Here is a 20942-nt window from a genome sequence, read left to right as displayed (position 1 = left end):
GCCATATTGGCGAAGGTGTTCTCAACTCTACGCATGACGTTGTAATTGCGTAGGTTGTAGGGACGCGGCACCGATACTTCGAATACACTTGCAGTTTGGGCTTCTAAACCTAACCTACGTACTGCTCATGTGTTTAGTGCAGGCACCAAGCTGTCCATTATTACAGCCATCAGGCAAATTGAAGATAATACGAGAACTCTAGGGCTCAAGGTAATTGCGGGTAGCAGCTCTGTAAGGATCATGCCCGTTCATATACTTACAATGACTATCAGAATCCGCGAGAGAAAAGAAAACGAAGATGCCCGGGCATATGTCGAATGCATGATATCTTAATGTCCCCTCGAACGATCTAATGGGCTTACGTACACACAATGATCAGCATGAATCAGCCTCAGTTCGTCGGTGCACATGTATACCAGCAGAAGCAAACGTCGGAGGCTCGTGGATCGCATATTTACCGCGTGTAATATACATTAGTAATCTCGTAGAGAACCTTGCAAGTGTAGTCACTCTGAGCACACGCACTCAACATAAGCTAACGGCGAAACTGTTGGCGGAACTACATACCACAGGAACGAATACATCATCTTCACTTTCACAGTCCCGTAGTTACGCCACTCTCACTGCCCAAGGGACACCTCGTCGCATTCTTCACGCATCTTCGTTCAGATTCAGTTGCTACGGCACTTCCTTGCACTCAGGCAGCGCCAACCTATATACGTATAAATTTCAAAAGGCACTTAGTTATCCCTACGTGGATGAATGCGAAAGCATAAAGACCACCACAAAATGCCTATTTTTATGACACAACGCAATGCCGTGGGTTCGAATCCCAAAAGTGGAGGGCTCGACTCGCAACAATGGTCGTGTGTTCTAGTGCATTAATTAACTCTGCCTTAATTCACTGTTCCTTAATGAAGATCACCTTAATTAACACGAAATGCTGTGGGTTCGACTCCCACCAGAGGTGGTGAGCTCGAGTGTTTTAATTACCTCTATCATGATTGACTGTGCCTTAATTACCTTCACCTTAATTAACACCTAAGGTCGTAAGTTCGGCTCCCACCTATGGTCGTGAGGTCCACTCGCGCGAAAGGTCGTGGGTTTGTAGCCTTTTTTTGTACCATCGCGTGGTCACGTCACCAACGCTGGATTTTCTGCTTCGTGAGACATTTAATGCTTTCGCAACAATTATAGACGGAGCAGTGATATTTGCAAATTTGCCTGCACAGGATGGGTTTGGCTGTAGAGAGAGATAGAGGAAGTTTAATGGCAGAACGGTGGAGAGGTGAGCCTGTGTGACGTGGCCTTTAAGCCAGCTCTAGCAGCCATGGCCTCGTGTTTGAGTCTGCCTGGGCTGCGTGAGGACGTCGCTTCAAAACACGCTGCCGTGGGTTACCCATCGGTTGTCCAAATGGGCACAAGCAGCCCTGGCCTGACACTCGGTTTTCTGTGGTGGCTAGTCTTCCAGAAGTAGGAGTCCACCCCACACAAATTCTGCCGAATCTTGTGAACAGGAGCACCGCAACCCCTCCTCGGGAAGAGCTCGGGACAAAGTGCGGAGAGGAAGGATGGTGGTATGGTGAAGTCGATGGTGAAAACTGCATAGAATACGGTTTCTGTGTAACGCATTCTAACGTGCCCATTTCACGAGATATGCATCTTCGGGGGCAGGAGTGGAGGCCGTACTGCCGCGTAGAACGGAGGCCGTCTGTAGCATGCATAATTTTCGTAGCTGTTCGCGCCACTCGAGTATTGAAATCAGAGAGTAGCAGCTTCATGGTATTGATAACAGAGTCCAATGGGGATGCGTATGCCGACCCAGTGCAGACGCAATCGAAGATCTCTTGTAAAACCATTTGTCTTGCAGTGCACTTAAGATGTGCAGACTGAGATTACAATGATGACATAGGATGTGTTTTTCTTGGGAAACAATAACTCATACTTAATCTAGTGTTTATTCTGCGTCACTGCTTGGTTCGAGCTAGAATTTCCATCTTAGATTGGAGCTAGCCCAGTTAATGAAAAGTATTTCGTGAGACCAATGCACATCTCATGATTTCAAACTTTCTTAATGTTGCTGAGCACTTAGCACGACGTGTTTTCGTTGTCGAGTAGACGCTATTTGGGCATTGTGCGCAAAGCTCTACAAACAAACGCGCATGCAGAACTGCTCTTCAATATGCGCCTTGTTCTGAACTCACCACTTCATACACTATGGATTCCAACGGCCATCCCTTCAAACTCGGGTAATTGTTCATTCGTGGTATCTCGATCGCGGCTCCCGAGAGGTTGTTTACACTGGGTAAACTCTCATTTCCATTTCAGGACACGTCCAAACTGCTTATGTGGATTAAAAAATAATAAATAAAGGAGAACACGAGCACGTGCATTATTGATCCGCTTGGACGCTGGTCTTCATATGCGGCATCACTACAGTGTGCATCAAACTTTCCTCAGCGACTGCGATGCACTTCTAGCGATAGCAAGTTTAAGACAAGGCGTGCCATTGCGTGTGCATAATTTTTCCCTTATTCCAGTGATAGTGACGAAAGCAAGTTGCCTTATGTCTTCACTCCTTTCTTTTTTTCTCGCAATCACATACACATATTCAGTTTCCTTTAACTGCCAACACTTCATGCAGATCGAAACTCATGTTCGCTGTGTGCCAGACAGTTTACTTGGTCCTGTATTTGATCAATCTACCTGCGTTTGTTTACACTTTACACGTAACTCTCTTAACGACTATGGAACCATATTAATTTGATATACGTACTACGAGTATCTAAGGAGTCCACGTAACCCATACCATGAAACTGTGTAATACGCTTCGTGATAAAGGGCATGTCGTGGTAATTATTTTTCGTCAATGCGATGATTGTAGAACTCAGCTTTTGAGAACGGAGCTATTGCTAACGCAATACACCAGCGGCCACATCCTTCCGGCATTTCCCCCGTTTTCTCCGTCTTCTGACTTGGTCACCGCTGATCCATTGCGTTGAAACGAAGCGATGCCCGTGTTGACCCGCCCACCACTGCGCTTAAAGCTATAACGATGGGCGCTGAGATCAGTTGATCGCGCTGCCCGATGGCCCCAGATAACGGACAGCGTATCTTGATTCCACTTGCCAATCTCGGAGGCCACGCTCTCAAATCACTAGCATCGTTCTCCACCACCACATGCGCCACTGTCCACTGACTGTGCGTCGTCAAAGTGAAGTTCGACCGTGTGGGCATGAATACAGTTGTTTCCAAGATCCGACTGGCAAGACGGGCCGATTTTCTCACAAGCAGAACATTGATCTTGAAATGCGCACTTACCCCAGTGCTTTTTCTTTCTTTTTCGGATGCTGCCTACTGTAAAACCAGAGGCACTCCATAGTCCGCTGAGGCCGACGGTAACCGACATGGGAAAGCCTGTTCGCATCTTGTAAACTGGGCCCCGTTTTACTAGCCATGCCTTCCGTTCGATTGTGCGCCATTCCTACCATTCTTACCTTAGTTCCCAGCGGGCTGATTTTTCGATAACGCGGTGGAGCGACACTCTGACAGCTGACGAAATGCGAAAAAAGCGCAACAAGGAATAACTTTGGAAACGGCATCGCTACAGAAGCGCAACCAAGATCTACGAAGCTAAAAATTTAGGCGCAGAACTCTACAGCAGATGACTGATAGCGTCATCTCGTATTGTTGTGAAATGCACTTGCTCATATTCCAGGGTAGTCGCTGTAGATGTTTTAAATCATCTGTGAAAACCTGGCTTTAGGTGTGTGCCCTTCAAGAATAAATGGCTTCTAAATCTAGCACCCGCAGGAAAAGAAATTTCGAAAGATGGTTATACGACTGAGGAACCTCTAGTTTCTTGAATGCCAGTGTATGCTGGGCTACAGTAGTACTAACATCCTCGCACGACATAAACGTATTGTACCTCTCCTAATCATTGAAGTGTACTAACTTCAGAAGACAAAATATACATGCATCAGCCATCCGTCAATCGCGTTACCGGAAAAAGAAATCGCCTTTCTCGAAAACTCGCAACCATGTCGGTAGTATGTGCACGTGGAAGCGGTGTTTCAGATGCAAGGGTGCCTTTCACTATTCGCGTTATACTTTTTCTTTCTTTTTTTGTTATATGATTATTGGAGATACATATTTTGCTACGTTTTCAGTTAAACGTAGATGTTAAATGAAACAACGATGCCTTGTGTTTACTCTGTCTTCATCCATGTGAGCAGTTGCGCTGATATTAGTTTTTCCACCGTGTATATTTAACGCTAAGAAAGAAAAGGAAAAATCTGAGGCTTGCAAAACATTTCTGGGCTTGTTCTCCCAAATACCAAGATATGTCAACTGTGCTGCAGTAGTTTGACGGCCCGTTCCTTTTTATAAGTAAATATATAATTACTAATGATTAATTATTTTATAATAGATACACCAAAAGGATGAAAGAAAAGGAAAACATGTCTTAAATTTTGTTTTCCTGTCCTTTGGAGAAATCCTGGAGAAATTCGAGTACTTCCAGTACTTGAACCAAGCTATTATTATTGGTGCTAATGATCTGAAGAAAGGTAAAGAATTGCACTCTAATTATGCGCTTCCATAGCTCCAATTGGTACAACAATCAAACTTTGTTGCAGCTTTGTTGTTTTTTGCTGTCACTACGTAATTTGCTGCACTTTATTCCACTGCATTCACCTCATAGTTCAATATAATTACGCACTTTGATTATGCTTATATACTGCGTTGGTGTTGTTGTTCCTCTGCACAAGTGGCACATACCCACCGTGGGGGGTCGGCCAATAATTGGGCGGTTTACAGAGAATGTATGAAATTAGCTGAGAAAAAAAAATTAGTAGGAAAAAAAACGTATTCGACCCTGTGTTCGAAGTGGACGAGTCATCATGCTAAAGTGAATCGAAAAGATGTATAAGTAAACTACATGATGTCAAGAGCGCGCAATCACTGTTCTTTTTTATGGCGCTCAAACATTTTCTTTCCAAGTGCTTCCGCTCCGGTTGAAGAGGTGGAAGAAGTGGCGCAGGCTCTTGTCGCGCACGCGGGCGGAAGAGGCGCCATCGAATTCCGGAAAATGCCCCGAACCAAACCTCGCAGCCGCAGAAGCTCTCAGACGGTCGAGACGAAGCCGCAGCCCAACAATGTGGCCTCGGGTGCGGCCACCGGGACTAGCAGCGGCACCGGTACCCAAAGCAGAAAAGGTTCGGCACAGCATGACCCGCCCGTGCCAATCCTGTCCTCCAAGCGAAGGAGCTCCCGCACCCAGCGACGCCCACGCCGCAAGTCCGCTGACGCGGCGGAAAAAGCTGCCGAGCCGAAAGTCGACGCAACGTCGACAGCGCCGCGGGCTCCGACTTCCGAAGGGGGCACTGAACAGCCTGCACCGGCCACCGAAGATCTGTCTACAGTAATCACCTCTGGCATTGGTCAGTATCTGCAGTCGTTACTGCCCACGATGGAACCGACAGAGGAGCAGGAATCGTTGCAGCAACCGCCTTCGCAACAACCCTTAATATCGCAGCATGCCCCGCAGCTGATGCCAGTGCCGCAGCAAGCTCTCACACAGCAGGCCATCCAAGGCTCTCCATTTCAGCCGCAAAACTTGCAGCAATCGCCATTTATGCCGCCTATGGCGCCGGTTATGTCGCAACCGTCGTACCCGCAGCCGAGCCTTCAACAAGCAGCCATTCCGCAAACATTTCCTTACGCGTATGGAGGAATGCTTCCGCCGTGGTACGGACTACCTCAGCAAATGCATCTTGGACAAGCACCGTTTCCTTACCTTCCCCCCACTGCTGTACAACCGGCGCCAATGGCAACTGCTGCTCCACCGATGCTCCCGAATGTACCACCTTCGGTCAGCGCGGTCCCCGCGGCTTCACTAGAGCCTGCAGCAGCCGGGCCTCCCGAACCGAAACAGCCAACAAAGGTCGTCGACCGTGCTCCTGCGGAAGCGGCTTCCACAAGTGCAGCGGTCCCCGATGCTCGAGAGTCAAAGAGCAAAGGCGCGGAACCCGTTCCCGACGCTAGCCTCCAGGACCCCGACGCTTTCTGTGCACTTCCACCCCCGACCTTGGCTGACCAAAGCACCATAAGCCAGAGTCAGAAAAAGTCGCACCCTTCGCGTCGGCATCGCAGCAGACGACACGTGGAGCTCGACGACAGTGCTTTCGATAGTAATGTCGCCACTTCCCCAAGCAGAACGACAAAGGCGGATCACAGAGCGTACGTTTCCAAAGTTCCCAGGAAGCATCGGTCTTACTCCAAGTCCTTTCAGTATGAAGACGAATCCGATGAAAAAGATGGAAAGGATACAGCTTTCGCCAGTGATCATCGCACTGACAGACAGTACAGTGTCCACAGTCACAGTGGCGAGGATCAGGTGGACGAACTGGCTGAAGGCACGACCTCACCAGTACAGTCGCTTAAATCTCCCCCTAAGAGCAAAGGAAGATCAAAAGCCCGGGCCGCAAAGCAACGAAAATCAGTTGCGGCAGCATCGGAGTCGTTACCAGCGTCCAGCGCCCGGGAAGACTCGACCGCAGAGACCGATTTGTCACGCAATTCTAGCACTTCGTCAGGCGGCCCACCTGTTACAAACGTTAGTGGCATAGACAGAGAAATTCTTAAAAAGCTGATTGAAGCTATAGCCGCACGTAGACAAGCGCCGTCTCTGCAAGTCTCTCCGCGTTCCGAGAAGGAACAGGAACACAAAGGCAAATGCCAACACACGAGAGGACTGCGTAAAGACAGGCATCATCACGAAAAGAAAGAACGGGAACAAAAAAACTCTGAAGACTTCTTCGAAGAAATTGTTGAAGAAATCGTAGAGCCTCAAAATGGTGCAAAAGGTGGGCCACAAAAGCGTTTAGTTCGCAAGACGACAAAAATGCGAACGCACAATGTTACCGAGGAGCCCTGTAGAGATGAAAGGGGGCAAAGTAGCGCGTTACCACTCGTTGACCGCGTAGAGGCGATGAGGTCACGGTTCTCTGGAGGTAATAGAAGCCCTTCCGACAAACCGTGTCGAAATGGCGAAGACGATAATTCAGAACCTACGGCAACAACCTGGCGACAAAATGCAAGAAATAGATATTTGTCCGATTGGCCTCGCGCCCCCGATTATGATGAACAGGCAGACTCAACAGAGTTTGAGCCCGAGTCGCTGCCGCTAAGAGCGGGCCAACGTTATTTTAAGCCATCCTTCACAAGGCAACCAATGCCACCCTGGTACCGAGCTGCGTTCGCTCCGGGGTATTTGCCACGCGCAGCAACGACGACAAGGCCATACCGGCTGTTCAGACCAATACCATGCTTTGATTGCGCCACAGTGGCTTCGCATTTTCGCACATGCGCAGACCAGCGTCTCTGTTGTCAGATGAAGACTTTCGGTTGCGTCCAAGCTCCCAGGAATGCCACTTTAGCGACTGGCCAATGTATGTCTACGGTTCCATCGCGGCCACTTCCTCTTGGAAGTGCGTCCGCTAAGCAGGCGAGCCGTCCGAGGCGCGTTGTCTACCGGTCTTGCCCCCCTCCTCCAGGTCTGCCAGTTATCGATAATCCATGCTGGTCTACTGGGGCGACCTGGACCGCAGGAACTGGTGACAAAGACGCACCTTGCGGTTGTTGCCAAGGCCAGAGCGTCGCAATCGACGATCTAGACCAGCGTCAGTTGAGCTTGGAGGAAGTTCTGCGCCACGAAGATAGCATTCGCTTTGACGCGCAACTCGAAGATCGGAGAAGATTGTTGGACGAAGAGAGGATTCGGGAGGAAGAACGACTGGCGTTCAGGGAGTACCTGATCCAGCGGGACGAGGTCCTGAACGACGACGCCGGGCGTTTGCCGAACACGCCGCTGCAGGAGTTCAAGGAGGCGCTGCAGCGGGAGCTGGCGAAGCGCAGAGACGCGAGGGCGATGCTTGAGGCAGCTCGTTCACAAGCAGCCGGCAGTATGGCGCCGCAGGTTGCCGCGCCGTCTTCTGGACAGGCTCGACTTGGTACCGAGGTGCGTTCGACACAACTGTCGATTCTTTAAAGAAGGTCGTTTAATTTTGAACGAGAAATGCACGAAGGCAGCAGACAATGACGCCAGGAAACGCATGGGGGATATTTTTCGTTCATTTTATTGAAACGTCTGTACAATGAGAATGGAGATTGGAGTAGACGAGAAGACAACGCGCCTCCGTGAGTAACGCTACGTAACACTCCCAGAGTACACATACACAAGTACCCGAGAAAGTTGACATAGGGACGGCCCGCGCTGTAGCTTACTGATAGCTAGAGCACCGCACACCTAATGCAAAAGGTGTGCGTTCGAGTCCCACCACGCGGGAGATTATCTTTTCGTCTACTTAAATTTTTCGTTTACTTTACTATTTCTACGTTCCAAGTAGAGACAGTTAATATCCCCTAAGCTTTCCTTGGCTTTATTGTCTGTTGGCATCATGTGCTTTTAACGAACAATTAGAATCCTTATTTCCTGCTATGTTTCCCTCCTAGAACAGGATTTGTACGATGATTTTTAATGGATAAATAATAGAATAAAAAACTGACATGTTTCATCAGTTGTGTAGCTGCGGAAGTTGAGTGGAAAAGAATGTCAATCTGATTTCATAAAAAAAATTAAGCAGAACCTTTCTCACAATCGATGCTTATGGTTTAGAATTGAATCAATATTGCGACACAACAAATTGCCAAAGTCCAAAAGATTTATGTAGGGAGCCTGTACTGCAGCGAGGCTTCTCTATCCCGCTTAGCGAAGAGAACTCGGCGCTAACCAGCGGTGCCGCCGTGAAGCCTGCGCGTGGCCCCCGAAATGCATGGCGCGCCGGCGCCTGGCGAACTCTCAGAAACGCGTCATGCGGGTGTAGGGTTTTAGAGTGCAGCTCTTAGGGCCGATTTACGCTCGAGCCGCCCACCGCCGCAAGCCGCACCGCACGCGTGCGGTCGCGCGAAAGATTGCACGTATCAAACACTTGTGCACAAATTTCGGTTTACAATGCGTAAGCTATACACTGTGCACACAGTGTAAATGGTAATATGTGCACAAGTGCTGGATACGTGCAATTTTTCGCGCGACCGCACGCGTGCGGTGCGGCTTGCGGCGATGGGCGGCTCGAGCGTAAATCGGCCCTTACTGGCCGATTCCTACGACGAGCGTCGGCGGCGGCGACGGCGTAACCGAGCGAACGAGCGCAACAGCGAAAGATGAAAGAGCTAACGCGGAGCGGCAGATGAAAGATGCAAGCCGCGAACGGCGCAAACCAATGAGAGCAGTCCATGGAGGAAGGAAAAAAAAACTGAGATGCCCTACCACATCTGCGCGCTAGGAAAAAAAGCGTAGAGCAAGTCAAGTGGCATTTTTTTCGCTGTAGCGGCCGTGTCGTTGTGCCACAATGGCTGCTTTGATATGTTTGTGTGAGCTCCCACGTATTGGTCCCTAGGTTGCGTACTGTGTCATGGCACAGATGAAGGATAATTTGGGAATGTTTGCGGTCTGGAATGGATTCACGCTATCGTGTCATCACAAACACAAATCGCTTTGCTTCAGAATATGTACGATAAACGCCTGGCAGGTCAGTGACAGCTGTGCAGGGCTCCTGCTTTTGAGCGCGGACGGTGCATTTGCGGCACGTAAAACAGTCGTGTGGAAGGATGGGAAAGAAGCGGCTGCGGTGAGTAATTAAGGGACGAACCCTCCTTACTGCAGACGTCTTATCTGTGTGCTCGAGGGCCGCAGGGAAGTGAATGTTCCCGGATGCGTTGCAAGAGCGAACAAGGTTCGACGGAAGAACGAACGCGCCTGCCCGCACATCAAACGGTTGCTGGTGGCACGTAGGCCCAGTTAACACACTTACTGTTCGGCAGCACCACAGAACTTTGTTTCCGTGAAGCTTCACTTACCGTGAAAGCAATATACCTCAGGCCGCAGTCGGTGTATTTAAGCGCGTTACGACGTTTTCTTCTGCCGGACTCTTCGTTGGCGCGCTGTGGCTCGTCACATTTCCGCGGTCGCCCGAAACTTGTTCAATAAAGCAAAATGATTGCTATAAAACCACGACCAGCATACGTGTTTGTTCTCATAAACTGCAGATAGGCTAGCCATAGGTCATGATGTGCGTAAAGTGTGCTGCCAGTCGTTGCCTGTGCGTTCTTGTGGTGCAGTGAGAATGCACTGACTTATCTTCAGAAAAGCCAGTAAACGTAGCGGGGGACCGGGCTCACAGCCTAACTTGCCGAATTCATCATGAACTCCTCTAAACGTCAGCTCACAATACCCGGACAAAATGGACTCATGTAACAGTATCGCGACGGAATGCACCATGATTGTATCCGTTCGTTGGATCACTACAGCGCGCGAACGTGCGCGTTTCCCGGTGTGGCTGCGCACCGAAGGCGAAACATGTAAACAAGAGAGGAGAATCTAACACCACAAGATGGCGGAGTAACGACAAGTTCCGGCGTCACTGAGCTTCACAGAGTGACGTCAGGGGTTCTCCTTAGTATTTCCCGTGGTTTTTCCTTCCTCCACGGAGCGGCCCCTTCAGTGACGTGGGCCCGGGAAACAGGCTGGTTTCATGCGGACTCGCCCGACCCCTCGATGCTTGCTCGTATCTGGTCTCAGCCGGACCGCTCATATTTTACTATCGTCTGCTCGCGCTAGCTCACGCTCGCGCTTGTTTATCTTGGTTTGGTCTCGTTCAGACTTGTTTCGATTGTAATGGTTTGCAGCTGTATTGTAATTGATTGTGTGCGTTACGCGAATTATATAGTACTTTCTGAAACCCAAGCAACACCAGCTATTACATTCGAACCTTCGACAACTCATATATAAAAGTGGACGCGCTTGACCCGCAGATCAGTTTTTCGACGATTACCGACTCTGCTACCTGTCTATCTCAAATGATTTGCCTCAATATACCGCGAAATGAAAACACGTATAGAGCCGCGTTCAAATTTCGAATTAGGGAGTATCGTAATCATCTGTGATTTTTTTTTCTCTCGCGTTTGCTTCTGGATAAGCTGCGCCATCTACTGATGCTGCCAAGGAGTCCGCACATGGCCTCTGAGACGAAAGGCACGGCGCGCCGGTGCGTGCGAACGCTGAGAATTTAGAAATTTAGACATTATTTTTATTTTAGAAATTATTTATATCATGATAAAATTGTACATGAATATGAGCAAACTGTTGGGCCCATAGCCGAGGCTAGTGTAGGCCCATATGATACACGTGCGTATTGTTCACTCGCTTTCCAAACAACAGGTTGCACATACTGAGTGACCCAAGCTAGCGAGAGGTTCACCGAAGAGCGGCACTATCCAGTGCATTTGTGGTGGCGCAGCCTGCTAAAGCATCGGACTGCTGTCCTGGAGTGACCGGTGTGGCGTGGGCTCGCTTCCTCTCAGTTGGCACCCAAGCTAGCAACAAAGAGGTTCATTGAAGACCAGCATAGACCCATTGACACATACCCAGTATTCCAAATCAGAATTAAAGAGTTTCATTGAAGAGCGGTACATACCTAGTCCAGCATCTACAGTGACGGATATCGGAATGAAAGAATTTAGCTGAAGAGCAGCACGTATGTACACGTTTCAACATACTGAGCAACTCAAGTTTGTCCGATGGTTCGTTCCAAACCCTGTTTCTCAGCACAGCCAGCGGGATGCTCTAGCCATACAGCCGTGAACTACTCAGTGACCCAGGTTGGCGGGAAAACGGTTAGATGCAAATATACACGCATACAAACACAGCCCCCAGAAAAATCGTGAAGTACCCTAACATTGCTAACGCATTAAAATTAGTCGGCCTAACGAACCAACTCGTTATCAGGGTTAGCCAAGTTCGTATAGTCACCGTTATAAAAGAAAAGTCATACAACTGTTTTTTTTTATCGGCATAGCTGCGGTTTTCGGTAGTCCATATAACAGCCAACGCAATGACATACGCTGAGTTCGTCATGTATACTACCACTTCAAAATGGTTCGTGCCTGCGCTCATTGCATGCAAATTGCTAAATGATTTGCAGCAGAAAACACTTACATGGACATCAAGAAACCTGACACGAGACAAGACAGCGGGGTGTGGTGTGTCTTCTTTATTCATATCCACGTGAATGCCTTATGCTAGAAATTATTCTGGTTGTTACCCGTTTTGCCCGTACAGGCGAGGCACATCTGATGCGGGGCGTGCCTTTATTTTGCTGTCGCTATGCGAGGGAAGCTGCGTGCCTGCGCTTTTGTGATCTAGCTCGCCATATATGTCAGTGCTAACTCCAGCGTGGCAATCAGTCAAGACGCAAAACTTTCTCTTCAGCTAGTTGATTTAACGTTGATTTAACTTGGTTTTACGCACCTCGCGTGTCTTGATGACATTGCAGTGAAACAACTTGCAAAGGGCGCCACAGAACGTGCAGGACGGAGGCGTTGTTCTCAACTGCTTGCTCTCTGGCGCCCCGGGTGAAGATGTACTGACACTTGAATTGAATATTGTCAGACACGACCCTTCGGTTTCGAGCACGTGCATGGGTCACTGCTTTGCTGAAGCAAGTATATAGCCGGAAATGTTTCTATTATGACGCATTACACTGACCGTCTGTTTCGAAGCACAGCGCAACTGTAACCAAATCAGGCTTATAGTTATTTCAAAATGTATTACAGAAATGAGATGATCACATAGCAGTAACCAGTCTTGCCGTTCGCCATTGGAGCATGTATAAGCTTACACAATTCAAGCACTGCCGGAGTGCTCCGATACGACCAGTCGAATGCGCTAATAAATTTTAAGCATGAAATGCTGTTAGCTTACGTCGGCGACCTTGAGCCAAAAGGCAAAGCCGTTATCCGGGCACCCGAACCAGAAGCTCCGGGCAAGTTGCGAGCACCAAACGAGATCATGCGGGCAACCAGGCAAGATTTAATTACATACGCTAGCTACTTCCCAAACAATTTACAAAAAGATGTTGCTTCCGAGTGCTTCAAAATGTTTGTTCACAATATCACTCAACCTATAACTTCCAGTACGCTGAAGTTTTATTTGGCATTTCCAATAGGCGACCTTCAAAACGCAGATACAGGACACTTGATTGTCATATTTTGGCGCTTAGAGTGAGTTGCCTGTGCTCTGTTCAACGCCAGTGGTCCGTGAGATCCGTGACGCACCTTGTGCTCCGGCAATGCCGGTAGCGTCCGGCAGCGTCCAAGCCAGTAGCGTCCGGCACACCGCGGATGGCTGCTTGACCGAGACGAGACTTGCAATGAGGTTCTGTCTGTGACAGGAAGCTATTACGTCTATATGGGCGAGTGCAAAGTATGGTGTATTGCGCTGTGGTGTGGTGGGGTGTGGCGTTGCGAACATGCACTACACCCATCTTAAGATTATAGCTAGTATCATCTCGAACCAATCTGCTTTGTCGAAAGCCATTTCATGCTTACATCTACTCTCGATTACGGGGGAGCCAGCATTTTTCTTTTATGTCGCTAAGTAAGAGTCAGTGGGAGATACACATTTTTGAAATATCCGAATTATTATCTCGATACAAGTCAGATGCACGAACAGGCCGATTATTCCAATGCTCAACCCGAGGCTGGCGCAGAGCTGCGATGGTGTCACAAGATGCACGCAGATTTAATTCTGTCGAGAGGAGATCTGTGTGAGCCCATCACAAGTTCACGTAGAATGAATGAATGAATGAATGAATGAATGAATGAATGAATGAATGAATGAATGAATGAATGAATGAATGAATGAATGATAAGGTGTCGTAATTGTCGTCGTGGCTGCACTGTATACCTGAAGCTTCGCAACAGCTCATTCACTGTGAGTGACTCGCTTTGAGTTAGCTCTGACCCTAAAGCATGTAGCAGTGCAGATACCTTGAGGTATACTTCTATTTCAATCCCTAAACGGCCACGCTGCACGTGCGCAGGTGAAGGCGAAGGAAGCGAGCATGCCGGGCGCCTTGAAGTTGGATCCGGACAAACAGGGATACTGCGCCAACCGACGTACATCCCATCCGAGTTTGCAGCTGGGCGCATCACGTAGGGCCTCGTTCGCGCTGGAGCTGGAGACCATAGTCGGGACAGCACCGTCTTCCCCTGCAAACGTGGACGCAACGAAGGCTCCGACGTCGAAATGACGCACGCATAATACGCGCACCAACGTAATCGACGTAGGCAACCTTGGAATGCAGCCGACGTTGAACTCTGATTTCGAATTCTATGTAGATCAGGCCAAGTGACTTTGAAGCTTAAGTTAGGAAATGATGTTTTCATGCTAATCGCCCCGAGGAAGTAGTAAGTTAAACCAATAATTCTTGCAGGACCTAATGCAAACAAAATTGCACCATTTGGCTTATTCTTTAAAAAAGGTTGGAGAGGACTTTCTGCTGAAGTATATGACGTATATGTCTCAGGTTGGGGGGTAGGCAGGGGGGAGGGGGTTATTGTTTAATTCTTCTCAAAAACAAAAAGTGGTTGAATAATGGGGCCCTATATCGTAAAACTATTCCAATATGTTTTTATTCCAATCTATAGACGTCAAATTTGCGTAACCGCCGACGCGAGCATAGGGCAGTCACCCTCAGGTTTGTCAGAACAGACCAGTCAAACGCTCTCCTCGCGCATAGGAGCTCACTTTTGTTTGCTTGAAAAACGAATAACATTGGCACGCTCAAGTGGAGAGGGATTCGATGGGGCCGAGCCAGTGCACTGAAAATGGATAACCGGATGAATAGGGTGGTGCCGGCGTCTGCGATTGGCCCGCTCTCCCTTACTTAGCTTGCGGTGGCTGGTCAAAAATCGCAGCGGCATGCAACGGAAGCCTAAAAACGACGCTAAAACGGATCCTCAACAAAGAAGAGTTGGCAGAACGAGGTCGTAAACGTGACGAAAGTGCTCGGAAACGTTACACGGCCGCGCAAAAAGCTTTATTATACGCAAATAAACCCATGCTCTCCGGCAGGTGCGAGTAGCCAGTGCCTGAGCGATCGGCGGCAGCCATCTTTTATTCCTTTCGGAACGGGGCAGCCTGTGGCTATTCAGAAGAAAATTCAGTTTTGTTCGGCATATTAATGCATCTTTACCGCGTACGCGTCACTTTGACGTTTTGACCTTTTGCGGTTTAGTGACGTCAAACGACAGGCAGGTGAAGTGAGTGCAGCCCGAAAACTTTTGACCTGTAGCCGAGGTTTAATCGTTAAAAGGCGTCAAATCAGAAGTAACTATTTTTTTCTTGTTCTGTGAAATCATGCATAATCAGTGTGTACACGTCATGTCAGATGGGGAGACATGGCAGTTTTCGTGACGTCGCGTGACAGACAGGTGAAGTAGGGGTGGTCCAAAAAGGTTTTTGACCAATCGCGGTGGGTCGATCACAGAATTGGAATAGAAAAGTTTGGAATATTTGTACGGTATAGCGCCCATGGTCGTTGATATTTGTGTAAATTTGTTGCTAAATTTTCCTGGACAGAATCCACCAATGGACTATCACCTAAAATAAAATTGTGGTCGTTAAGAATTGAACCTACTGTCAGACTACTATACATACTCAAATCGGTACTCTGAAATAATTTCGACCATCTCCATAAAGTTCTTAGGCTTTCAAGCTTAAGCTCGGTGAAACCAGCGTTCTTGTGTTTGAATTTAGCCACAATCGAAATCTGGCTGTAAACGAGAATCAAACCCGGGCTGAGCAGCAGAACGCAATAATTACTGAGCCACGCAGTGGCTGGCATATATTTTAATTGCCACTGGCAGTCGCTAAACGCTACGGGATGACGGGAAGGGGCCAGAATCACAGGCCCTTGGAGGGTTACTTGGAGAGGACATGCACCGTAAATGGCAGTCCTCTGACGTTGCCATTACAAAGATTTTACTAATTAACGGCGGTTATTCACTTCAGAAAACTTGTCCCAGTTGTTGAATCTAAAGGTTAACCAAGTCAAATTCACTTTGAAGAAATCACAATTAGCACCAACTTCGAGAATTACGGCCTCAGAACTTGTGCAGAAATGCACTGGTCCTCCAATTAACACTTATCGGCACTTAAGAAATGTTGTGCTCATAAATGCGCTTCCCTAAAGAAATATAGCCACTAGTCAATGTGCTTTCCGAGCTTCAAAACTAGCAGGGAAGCTGTGGGGATTTCAACAAGTAAAAACATCATCATCATCATCAGCCTGGTTACGCCCACTGCAGGGCAAAGGCCTCTCCCATACTTCTCCAACTACCCCGGTCATGTACTAATTGTGGCCATGTTGTCCCTCCAAACTTCCTAATCTTATCTGCCCACCTAACTTTCTTTCGCCCCCTGCTACGCTTCCCTTCCCTTGGAATCCAGTCCGTAACCCTTAATGACCATCGGTTATCTTCCCTGCTTATATTACATGTCCTGCCCATGCCCATTTCTTTTTCTTGATTTCAACTTAGATGTAATTAACACACGTTTGTTCCCTCACCCACTCTGCTCTTCCTTAACGTTACACCTATCATTATTCTTTCCATAGCTCGTTGCGTCGTACTCAATTTAAGTAGAACATTTTCGTAAGCCTCCAGGTTTCTGCCCCGTAGGTGAGTACTGGTAAGACACAGCTATTATACACTTTTCTCTTGAAGGATAATGGCAACCTGCTGTTCATGATTTGACAAAGCCTGCCAAACGCACTCAGCCCATTCTTAATTCTTAGAAGTGCTTTTTGTTGCAGCCTAGTAGGCTAATAAGGCCCGTAGCGAGAAGTTTTTTGGTGCCACAGGCTTCCTGCTGTTCTCGCGCAGGGTGGCGAAAGTGACTACAAGACATAGTTGGCTCTTGTTCGGTTTCGTACTTCTACTCGATAGGGTCCAGTTTCCTACGTTATGCGAGGCAGTTACAGTGATCGCGTTCCAAATTTGTTCAATCATGTCCTCCTTGTCCCTTCTCCCCTACTTTTCGTGCCTCTGAGTACCACTTGTCAGCTTCAACTTTGCCGTCCCGCAAATTCAATTCGAGGTTCCGACAGTACTTCCCTTATATCGGTCAATTGGGCATCGTCCCCAAACCCCGAACGGGACGCAGCCCACAACGCACAACTTCGCGAAGAGGAAAGCGCCTGACGTAGTGGCAAAGGGCCTAAAGAGAGCGGGAGATGGGGCGGAGAGTGTAGGTGGTCGATGTCGGAGGAGGAGGCAGTTTATACAGAAGGCGAGACGGTCGGACCGCTCTCTCGCATTCCCTAGGAACAGGCACGGACTTCCCTAGATTAGCTGCCTGAGGCAGTGGCGCCAGCCGCCATCCTTCTCGCGCCTGTGTCGCCGGCGCGTCCATCGCCGCACTTGTATCTGACCTATCCTGCTCCCGCTCCTCCACCTTCCCTCGCTTTCCCGGAAGCTTTGAGAGCCGATGGATCGCGTGCTGCATGTTGGTTGCAAAGCGGCGGCCCAGTCAAAGCGGCGAATCATCCCGCCAGCGCGCGTCCGATGACCGGAGGGACCACGCCCGGTGCACTCGCGAACCACTCCGTTCCTTTTTCCACCACGCGCGCAGCCGTCAACCGGTGATGGTGGTTGACGCCACTTTGCTGCCATCGTGTCGTCGTTCTGGGTGCAACTTCGTCATCGGCCCAGCAACGGCAAGGCAATCGGCGGTGGCATCGCCTCTGTGCCATTCTTGCAGCCTTCTACGGAGAACTCATCCAATACAACTCTCAGGACTCATGTTAGTGGGGTCAAAAAGAATGGCGCCTTTGTGAATGGGATGTGTAACCTAGTGGTGCAGTGTCTCGCCTGTGGTTGCAGTGACAGTGTATGTACATACTTCTTCGTCTACGCCTTTGTTAGTTTCCTTTCTTTCCTGTCTGTTCATTTTTCTTAATCCATTTTGACTATTCTTCTCTGACCCAGGCCTTCCGTCGCACAAGCCACTGCGCACATGTTTGTTTTCACTGTGTATTAATAAACTTCGTTCCTTTCATTTTTTGGTTTTGCTTGCAGTCATTCCTCGTGTAGTCTGGCATACATTTGAAACAAAAATGTTAAGCCTCTATTTCGCTCCTCCTGTATCACGTCGTGATGTTTAATGTTGCCTTCTACTATCTCTCTCTCTCTCTCTCTCTCTCTCTCCCTCTCTCTCTCTCTCTCTAGCGGCCGTATAAGTATGGTATGAAGAACTTTATTTAGGTCCTGAGGGATCAGTCTGGGACTGATGCGGGCCACTCCCACGTCGGTACAGAGAGGCCGAGCCCCTCTGCTATCACACGGGCCCTCTGGACAGCCCTGAGCTGGTCCGCCAGCACTTCACTGTGCAGCATTCGCTGCCACCACTGTTCACCTCGAGAACCATCACCGGCCAACGCCAAGCAGCGCCACAGCATGTGTTGTAAATCGAGCAAACCCCCACACTTACTACAATAGACTGAAACCCCGCAGTCCGGATTAATTTTATTCATGATGACAGGGTTAGGGTACGTCCGTGTCTGCAGAAGCCTTAATGTAACCGCCTGCGGCCTATTTAATTTAGGATGTGGCAACGGGAATGCCCTGCGCCCTAAGTAATAGTGCTTGGTGATTTCGTTGTAGGTTAACAGTTGGTCCCTGTACTCAGGAGCGGGAGATCCAGCCCCTTCAGGGAGTGCACGGCACACTAATCCTCGTGCCTCCCTGTGCGCCACCTCGTTGAGGTTACGCGGGGCTCCCTCCACTGTCCCCATGTGCGCCGGGAACCAAGTAACGGTATGCGAAGTGATATCCCTACCCTGCAGCAGTCTGTTAGCCGGTTCCGCAACAAGTCCTCTCGAGAAGGCTGTAATCGCAGATCGCGAGTCGCTAAACACCAAAACTCTTCTAGAATCAATTAGTGCTAGAGCAATAGCCACCTGTTCAGCAACCCCCGGATCTTTGGTATAAATGGAAGCAGCATTTCTAACGCTCCCTTTGCCATCTACTACCACCACCGAATAAGCATTTTTACCATTAATCCATGCGGCGTCAACAAACGCAGACTCCTCCTCCTGATCCTTTGCCTCTCGTAACAAAGCCCTAGCTCTCGCGACCCGCCTCCCTACATTGTGCACGGGGTGCACATTCCGCGGAAATGGACGAACCATGATATTTGCCCTAAGGTTCACGTTCAACTCGTGTAGGGGCGCCCTATCGTGCGACACAGCCACCGATTCTTCAATTGACTCTAATAATAATTGACTCTAATATATACGTTGAGCCTCAGCAATTTCATCTAAAGTATTATGCAAACCCAGTCGTAACAACATATCGTTTGACGTAGTTATAGGCAGACCAAGCGCAGCCTTGATGGCTTTTCTGATTAATGCATCCAATTTATTTTTCTCCCCCCTATTCCAATTTAGCATAGCTGCCACATACGAGAAATGACACATAATAAATGCGTGAACTAAGCGCATTGCACCTTCTTCTCCTAAACCCCTATGCCTATTAGAGATCCTTCTTATAAGTCTTATGGCCTCCTCCGTTTTCTTGGTAATACGCTGAATGGTTCTAATGTTCGATCCGTTCGCTTCAAGTACAAAACCCAGGACCCTGATTGCTTCAACTTTGGGTATCACCGACCCTTCCCTAGTAAGAATTCTAATGCAAGGCTCAACGTCCGGTACCCAACCCCTCGGCCTACGACCTAGCTTCTTAGATTTGAAGATCAACAACTCCGGCTTTTTAGAGGAGCACTTGAGCCCCATGAGACCCAGATACTCCTCCGTAAGCATTACCACCTGCTGCAGCCTAGCCTCAAGCTCTCCATCACTACCACCGACACTCCATATAGTAATGTCATCCGCGTAGATAGAATAGCCAATATCCTGGACAGTGTCCAGTCTATTAGCCAACTTCGACATCGCCAGATTGAATAACATAGGCGAGAGTACGGATCCCTGCGGAGTACCACAGCAACCCAATTTAACGACTTCCGATGTTATCTCCCCAAACCTGAGACATGTCTTTCTATCCGTAAGGAAAGCCTTGACAAAATTGAAAAGCCGCTGCCCCAAATTCAAGTCCGATAGCACCCGTATAATGAAAGAATGTCGGATTTTATCGAAAGCTTTTTCCACATCAAGTCCAATTAGTGCCTTAGTATCCCTTGTTCGCCGGTCAAGGATCTGATGCTTAATCCTGATCATAGCATCCTGAGTCGAGAGGCCGGGCCGAAATCCTATCATCGAGTGCGGAAAGACCCCATTGCCCTCAACATAACGCGTTAGCCTATTTAAAATGGCATGCTCAGCGACTTTTCCCAAACACGACGTCAGGGAAATGGGTCTGAGATTTTCAAGCCCTATGGCCTTCCCCGGTTTGGGTATCAGAACAGTAGTTGCCAGTTTCCACTCTTCCGGGAAAGAGCCTTCCTTCCATAGGCAATTGATCTGCCGCGTAAGGAACTCAATTGACCCATCGTCTAAATTCCGCAGCATTTTATTCGTAATGCCATCCGGCCCTGATGCCGATCGACCATTAAGATTCTGCAGCGCCATCCTTATATCACTTTCAGTAAATTTCGCGTCCATAGCTGCATTTTCGTCTCCACTATATTCCAAAACCACATCAGGTGTATCGTGCCAGGTCTCCAACGGAAGGTATCTCTGAGCCAAATCCTTTAGCAACTCCTGCTCCGTGGAGTCCCGACACGCCTGATGGACCAGCTTACCTATCACAGTCCTCTGATTAGACTTAGTGTTTGTCTCATCTAGTAAATGTCTGAGCAAACTCCAGGCGCCTCCCCTCTTAATGCGACCATCAATAGAATTGCACACTTCATCCCATTGCTGCTTGCACAGTACCCGACAATGGTCTTCAATTTCCTGATTAACCACTGCTATACGCTTTCTAAGCCTTCTATTTAATCTCTGACCCTTCCATCTCGCTAACATCGACTGCTTTGCTTCCAACAAATGTGCCAGGCGACTATCCATGTGTTCCGTGTCAATATC

General features: G+C 48.6%; 1 protein-coding gene across 1 annotated transcript; it reads left to right on the top strand.

Annotated features, from left to right (window-relative positions):
- Positions 1–5032: 5032 nt before the first annotated feature.
- LOC135909686 (CRACD-like protein) lies at positions 5033–14407 on the top strand. Its single transcript, XM_065441715.1, has 2 exons — positions 5033–8020; positions 13941–14407. Exons 1-2 carry the CDS (start codon positions 5090–5092, stop codon positions 14148–14150), a joined length of 3141 nt encoding a protein of 1046 aa, XP_065297787.1. The 5' UTR covers positions 5033–5089; the 3' UTR covers positions 14151–14407.
- Positions 14408–20942: the final 6535 nt, after the last annotated feature.

This window comes from Dermacentor albipictus, chromosome 3 (assembly GCF_038994185.2).
Source record: "Dermacentor albipictus isolate Rhodes 1998 colony chromosome 3, USDA_Dalb.pri_finalv2, whole genome shotgun sequence".
In the NCBI taxonomy this organism is placed as follows: Eukaryota; Metazoa; Arthropoda; class Arachnida; order Ixodida; family Ixodidae; genus Dermacentor; species Dermacentor albipictus.
Note: the sequence above shows the minus strand (reverse complement) of the source record. Positions and strands in the feature narration are given on the sequence as shown.